General features: G+C 45.0%; 1 protein-coding gene across 1 annotated transcript; it reads left to right on the top strand.

Annotated features, from left to right (window-relative positions):
* Positions 1–2,950: 2,950 nt before the first annotated feature.
* Positions 2,951–6,776, top strand: LOC119270710 (wall-associated receptor kinase-like 1). The gene is made up of 4 exons (XM_037552752.1): positions 2,951–3,952; positions 4,127–4,594; positions 5,235–5,384; positions 5,454–6,776. The coding sequence occupies exons 1-4, from the start codon at positions 3,025–3,027 to the stop codon at positions 6,704–6,706; spliced, it is 2,799 nt and encodes a 932-aa protein (XP_037408649.1). The 5' UTR covers positions 2,951–3,024; the 3' UTR covers positions 6,707–6,776.
* Positions 6,777–7,392: the final 616 nt, after the last annotated feature.

Genomic DNA, 7,392 nt, shown 5'->3' with positions numbered 1-7,392 from the left:
CTTCCTTTGTATCATTTGTCTTCCCATACACGCCCAAGAAGCTTAGGAGGTTCACGCAAATATTCTTCGTAACGTGCATCACGTCGATTGCAGAGCGGACTTCTAGGACTTTCCAATATTCTAGCTCCCAGAATATAGATTTCTTCTTCCACATGGCTGCGTGCCCGTCAGCTCCCTTCGGAACTGATTGTCCGCCAGGACCCTTTCCAAAGATGACTTTCAAATCCTTGACCATATCAAATACCTCAGCACCAGTGCGTTCCGCAGGCTTCGGCCGGTGATCTGCCTTGCCGTTGTAATGCTTGCCTTTCTTTCTTACTGGATGAATTTTCGGAAGAAATCGATGATGCCCAAGGTACACGTTCTTCTTACAATTTGGCAAATGTACACTTTCAGTCTCATGTAAGCAGTGCGTGCATGCATTGTATCCCTTATTTGACAGTCCCGAAAGGTTACTAAGAGCAGGCCAATCGTTGATGGTTACGAAAAGCAACGCTCGTAGGTCAAATTCCTCTTGTTTGTGCTCATCCCACACACGGACACCACCCCACAGCTGTAAAAGTTCATCAACTAATGGCCTTAGGTAAACATCGATGTCGTTGCCGGGTTGCTTCGGACCTTGGATGAGCACTGGCATCATAATGAACTTCCGCTTCATGCACAACCAAGGAGGAAGGTTGTAGATGCATAGAGTCACGGGCCAGGTGCTATGGCTGGAGCTCTGCTCGCCAAAAGGATTCATGCCATCCGTACTTAGAGCAAATCTTATGTTCCTTGCGTCAGCTGCAAAATCTTTGAACCATCTGTCGATCTTTCTCCATTGCGTTCCATCTGCGGTGTGTCTCAACTCCCCGTCCGACTTACGGTCCTCTTTGTGCCATCGCAACAACTTGGCATGCTCTTTGTTCCTGAACAGACGTTTCAACCGTGGTATTATAGGAGCATACCACATCACCTTGGCGGGAACCCTCTTCCTGGGTTTCTGGCCCTCAACATCGTCACCAGGGTCATCGCCTCTGATCTTATAACGCAATGCAGTGCATACCGGGCATTCATTCAAATTCTCGTATTCACCGCGGTAGAGGATGCAGTCGTTGATGCATGCATGTATCTTCAGAACCTCTAAACCTAGAGGGCAGGCAACCTTCTTTGCTTCGTACGTACTGGCGGGCAACTCGTTATCCTTTGGAAACATATTCTTCAACATTTTCAGCAAGTTTTCAAATGCCGAGTCAGCTACACCTGCCTCTGCCTTCCATTTCAGCAAATCCAGTGTGCAGCCCAGCTTTTTCAGACCATCATCGCATCCGGGGTACAGCGCCTTTCTGTGATCCTCTAACATGCGATCCAAATTCTCCCTCTCCTTTTCAGTTTCGCAGCGTCTCCGTGCATCAGCAATGGTCCGACCAAGATCATCAACGGGATCATCACGTGCCTCTTCTTCACCTTCCCCTTCACCTTCAGCATCCTCCATGAAAGTATCACCGAAATGAGCAAGATAGCTTTCATCGATGAAATCATCCCCTTCTTCATCTTCTTCCATTATAACCCCTCTTTCTCCATGCTTGGTCCAACAATTATAGCTTGGCATGAAACCGTGCCGAAGCAGATGCATGTGAACATCTCTTGAGGAAGAGTAACCCTTCTGATTCTTACAGATAACACATGGACAGATAACAAAACCCCCCTGCTTGTTCGCATTAGCCACTACGAGGAAATCTTTCAAACCCGTAGTGAACTCGCCGGAGAGTCGGTTACCATACATCCATTGCCGATTCATCTGCATTATTATAATATAAAATATATAATTAACCATCATGCATTTGTTAAACTAACTAGCTACAAACAATATAAATTAAACAATGAACTGCACACATGCATATTTTATCAATGACACATCAAAGGTTCATCAAGTTGCTAACCGCGATCGAGGAGTGTGGCTCCAACACTTCATGTCATGTTTGTTTCATGCTCTTGGGGCATTTCATCAAACACCTTATGTGCATAAGAGGAACCAAAAGCAAACCTACACCCACTTGTGAAGAGAATGGCTCCAAATGGCTAAGTGTTGGCTGCTGGATGGGTATATATAGGGGAGGGGCTTTAGTTGCGGTTGGCCTGGCAAACCGTGACTAAAGGTGCCCGAAGGCCTTTAGTCGCGGTTGTCCTCGCCAACCGCGACTAAAGACCCTCACGTGCGCCAGCTGGCCACCGAGCGCCCTGGGCCCAGGCCTTTGGTCGCGGTTCACCTTCAGAACCGCGACTAAAGGTCCCATTAGTCGCGGTTCCTACAGCTTCGCGACTTATGGGGCTGGACGGAAGCCTGTTTTTCCACCAGTGTTTAGACTTACTGTTGTATTTTTTTGTAAGGTTTTTTATGAATAATTAATAAAGTGGCTGCACGCATCGTCCAGATGCAGAGGCCGGGGGTCTTCCTCCTTTTCCAAAAAAAAGAACTCCTTGGCTCGTCAGGAACTCCTTGGCATAGGGCATGGTTGATTTACTCTGTGCACAATATTCACTTTACTAGTCTGCCCTCCGTTGCAGCTTATCTCGGTTGGAAGCGATCAGTTAGCTTATCTTCACTAGGTGGCACTGAAGATTGGCAGCCGGGTCTCACTGTCGATGGCATTCACTGTCTATGTCTGCAGCATGAACCACAAGCCAGGCAATAATGCAATGCGATTTATTCTGGGAATAAATGAGCCGGCTGTCAAAGACTTGTCAAACACCCCCTTCGATGGGCTAGAATATCCTGCACAAGAAGTCAGGCATTGACTGACTTGAGAGGTCACTCTGCGGCAGCAACGCCACAAGAAAAAATCAACCACATCAACATCCTCTGGACTGGAGTCCTTACTTTTCTTGTTCTTCGCCATGCCACCATAAATTTGCCAGTCATGAAAGTGGTACATTACAAGAGAAGGCCTCCCAGCTGAGACGTTCACCACATACCCACTGTTAAGTCTCCAGCCTGAACTTGAATTTCGAGTGAAATTTGGAGCTGTGAAAGGTGTGTGGATCATGGGCTTCTTGCCGATGATGTACGCATCACTCTCTCTGCTGCTACTAGGTTCACTAGGAAAGCTAATGGTGCTAGCATCTGGAGTTGTAACAAGCCACAACCCAGAAGGGAATTGGGCACATCCATCACTTGCCACACTTGATGGTTGCCCCAAGAGCTGTGGCAATCTGAGCTTCGACTACCCCTTTGGCATGGGATCAAGGTGCTCTCGGGATCCTGACTTCAGCCTCATTTGCAATGACACTGCTCAGCCTCCCAGGCTCTTCTTGTGCGACGGAATCACCGAGGTGATCGACAACATCGTTGTTGGTAGCGGTGGGGATTACTACCACACTCACAAAAGCATCAGTACCTCCTTCTGGCGTACCATCCCCATGAAATCTGGTGTCCATGTCTACTACTTGTCTTTCCAACCTCCTGGTAGATCCTTCAGCCGTGGGGAAACCATTCTGAACATCACTGGTTGCGACCTGGATGTGTATTGGGTCAACAACAACACACACAGAACAACATGGATCTGTACGACTGTGTGCCCGGACCAAGTTATCACAGAGACCATGGCTAGGCTCAAGTGCAGTGGCATTGGATGTTGCAGTTTTCCTGTCACTGGCCTGCTTCCTGATGCTTTTCAACTCAAATTTGTCCACCACCACGGCAAAACTAGCACTGGAACACGCTCAAACCAGACCTCTATGCTGTGGGATAGAATCAGCATAAGTGATGGTGGCGGCGGCACAGTTTTGTGGAATATAGTGGATCAACAAAATTGTGCTAGCGCCATGCGAAACAGGACAAGGTATGCTTGTATCGGCAAGCATTCCTTGTGCGGCGACCATAGCGTGACATCAACTGACGGCTACAACTGCATCTGCAGTGCCGGCTATGCAGGCAACCCCTTCATTCAAGATGGCTGTTCCAGAGACAAAGGTAAACTTTCTTTCTTAATCAGGCGACCAAATACATAGCCGTTGGTTTCATTAATGAAATCGGAGGGAAACCCCCTCTTTTAATCAAAAAAAAAAGAAAAATACATAGCCGTGATTAGGTATTTTGGACATTAGAACTTGAATGCATTCTAACCTTCTACTGGTCAAACTATAGGGTATAATCCAATTCCGAGCAGAGCTAATTGTACCCGTTGGTGTGGTAACATTAGTGTGCCGTACCCATTCGGCTTAGAAGAGGGTTGCTTTGCCAGGGAAGAATTCCAGCTCAACTGTACAAATATGGCATCATCAGCTGTCCTAATGTTTGGGCTTGACCAGGTTATGGACCTGAATGTTTACCAAGGGACCATTAAGTCCATCTGGCCTGACCAACAAGGTGCATCATTTTACCACATATTTAGCAGGCGTGCTCTTTTTGTTGGATATGGCTACTTCTATTCTATGCAGTGGGTTGCAGCTAATCTAAGTTGCATAGAGGCCCAACGGAATATATCTGGTTATGCTTGTGTAAGTACCAACAGCAAGTGTGTAGCAGTAGATGGTGAATGGAGCTACATTGGGTACCGCTGTAAATGCTCGGATGGTTTCCGAGGAAATCCATACACCCAAAGTGGTTGTCAAGGTAACTACACACATTGTCCCTCGCTCAGCTCAGAGCTCTTAACAGTTATATTTAAGAGCTTTCATGTTGTGTATTGTCCAAGTGGTTATTACGCTGCGAAGAATGTCATATGCACATGTCATGTTCTTTTCTTCAGCATAAAAATGAGTTATGGCTAAATGCCATATTATTAATACCTCTGGTAGATCTCATCAGCATGCCATGCCATGCCATCTTATTACATTGTTTTCACCCTCTACCCCAGTTTAAATGCTTTGGAAGAGGTAAAGTGATCATAATAGTATATCGTTTTGACAAGGTATATTCTCTTAATTTAAATCATTTTTATATCTGTGCTTTCTTTATTTGTGCACATGGTGAGTTGTGGACACATAGAAAGAAAAAGAGTGAGTACATCTCAACTCTCCCAAGAGCTTATATTAGGTGTGTGCTAATTTTAAAACATATGGTGCCTTGAACATTACACCCAAAACTGCTTCTCTAGTTTCTGTTTGATTAATATCATTTGTGTAGGTTTCTTAACATGTTGTATTCCATATTAATTGGATGATCCATTGCGTTCTATGTTATGTAATATACTAATATGTATCCACCTATATTTGTTTATTGGCGCATCTTAGCGAGATATTGTTAATTTCAGATATTGATGAATGCCTTCAACCAAACATTTGTAAAGGGATATGCCATAATATTGAAGGAAGCTTCTATTGTACTGAATGTCCTCACAAGACCGAGTACGATCTACACAAAATGCAGTGTACAACAACAAAACAACATATTCTGCTTTCAGGTAAGACTAAGTCATGGTTATGTTTGATAAAAAGGATAAAAAGAAACTTACAGAGCTTAATGCCTTCAGGTATTATCATTGGGTCATCTGGTGGCTTCAGCATTCTAGCTCTGAGTTTTGGTACAGTATTTCTCATTCGTATATGGAAAAGAAATGTTCAACGACAACTACGGAAGAATTATTTTCGGAATAACCAAGGTCTTCTCCTAGAAACATTGATATCATCTGATGAAAGTGCAAATGACAAAACAAAGATTTTCTCATTAGAAGAGCTAGAGAAAGCAACAGACAACTTTGATACGGCCCGCATCATTGGCTCTGGGGGGCATGGCATGGTTTATAAAGGCATGCTATCTGATCAACGTGTGGTTGCAATAAAAAAGTCCAAGGTCATTAAAAAGGCTGAGATCACTCAATTCATCAATGAGGTTGCTATCCTCTCACAAGTAAATCATAGAAACATTGTGAAGCTCTTTGGGTGTTGTCTGGAAACTGAGGTTCCACTGCTCGTGTATGAATATATATCTTGTGGCTCACTGTCTCAAGTCTTAAATGCTGACTCAAGAACTAGTTTTTCTTTGTCCTGGGATGATTACTTAAGGATTGCCACGGAAACAGCAGGAGCACTATCTTATCTCCACTCAGCGGCTTCAATATCAATCTTCCATCGTGATGTGAAATCGTCAAACATACTCCTGGATGGGAACTACAGAGTTAAAGTTTCAGATTTTGGTGCTTCTAGATTGGTTCCAGTTGATCAAACACACATTGTTACAAATGTGCAAGGTACATTTGGGTACTTAGATCCAGAGTACTTCCATACCAGGCAGTTAAATGAGAAGAGTGACGTGTATAGTTTTGGTGTGGTACTAGTGGAGTTGCTTCTTAGAATGAAGCCTATCATCAGGAGTGAATCAGGCACAATGCAGAACTTGTCACACTACTTTATAAGGGCATTGAACGAGGGAGGGATCGCCGACATACTGAACTCTGAAGTCCTTGAGGAAGCAACTAAGGATGAGATCATCGATGTTGCCAGTCTTGCAGAGTTGTGCTTAAGACTGCGTGGTGAAGAAAGACCCACCATGAAACAAGTTGAGGTTGAGTTGCAGATATTACGAACAAGAAGGGCAAACTCATGTCAAGCGAATGTAATAAATGAAGAACAAACACAACCAATGTTGTTAACTCGAGGAGTTAAAGTTGCTTTCCAGTCGTCAGCCACGTTAGTGGATTGCAGATACAACTTAGAGTCAAGAGACAGCCAAGGTTGCTACGACCTGCAGGAAGAGTTCATGGCATCAGCTAGTCTAGCACGCTAGATGCGTTCAGTGAATTTTATAGTTGATGATTGATTATATATTTTCTTTTGTGAGCTCGCAACTGGGATTGAAATTTAATCAACCAATAGTACAATGCACTAGCTTGGTACTGTACAAGGTAGCGAGTGTTAAACACATGATATGTTGCACCCCCGCGCACCAGGTAGTTCGGATAGATAGATAGAGATAGGTTTCTTTTCCTTTTCCTTTCTCTCCAAGTTCTATCCCTTCCTTGAATATCTCCCTCTCATATGTAATCTCAACAATGTATGCGCTATGGTTGGGAGGTGCACCCCACGCTATATAACACGAACCCGTCGGCCTCAACGGGAAAAGACGTTTCCAGCTATCGCACATGGTACTCAGAGCCATCATTTTCCCATCTAAGCTCCATACGAACTCCATCTAGCCCTAGCCATGTCTTCCTCCTCCAGCGCCTCCCAAACCAGCCTCAATGGCCAGGTTACCGATAAGCTGACGCGCACAAACTATGTGCTATGGCGCACGCAAGTCATTCCCTAGCTGCGTGGCGCCGGTGTCTTCGGCTATGTCGATGGCACTCAGCCGGAGCCGGCGAGACTCCTTGTCACCACCAAAGACGGCAAGGAGACTTCATCGCCCAACCCTCTCCACCCACTCTGGGTCAGGGAGGATCAACAGGTCCTTGGATACCTGCTGAAGAATCT

Source organism: Triticum dicoccoides, chromosome 3A (assembly GCF_002162155.2).
Source record: "Triticum dicoccoides isolate Atlit2015 ecotype Zavitan chromosome 3A, WEW_v2.0, whole genome shotgun sequence".
Taxonomy (NCBI): domain Eukaryota; kingdom Viridiplantae; phylum Streptophyta; class Magnoliopsida; order Poales; family Poaceae; genus Triticum; species Triticum dicoccoides.
This window is presented reverse-complemented; position numbering and strand designations above follow the sequence as displayed.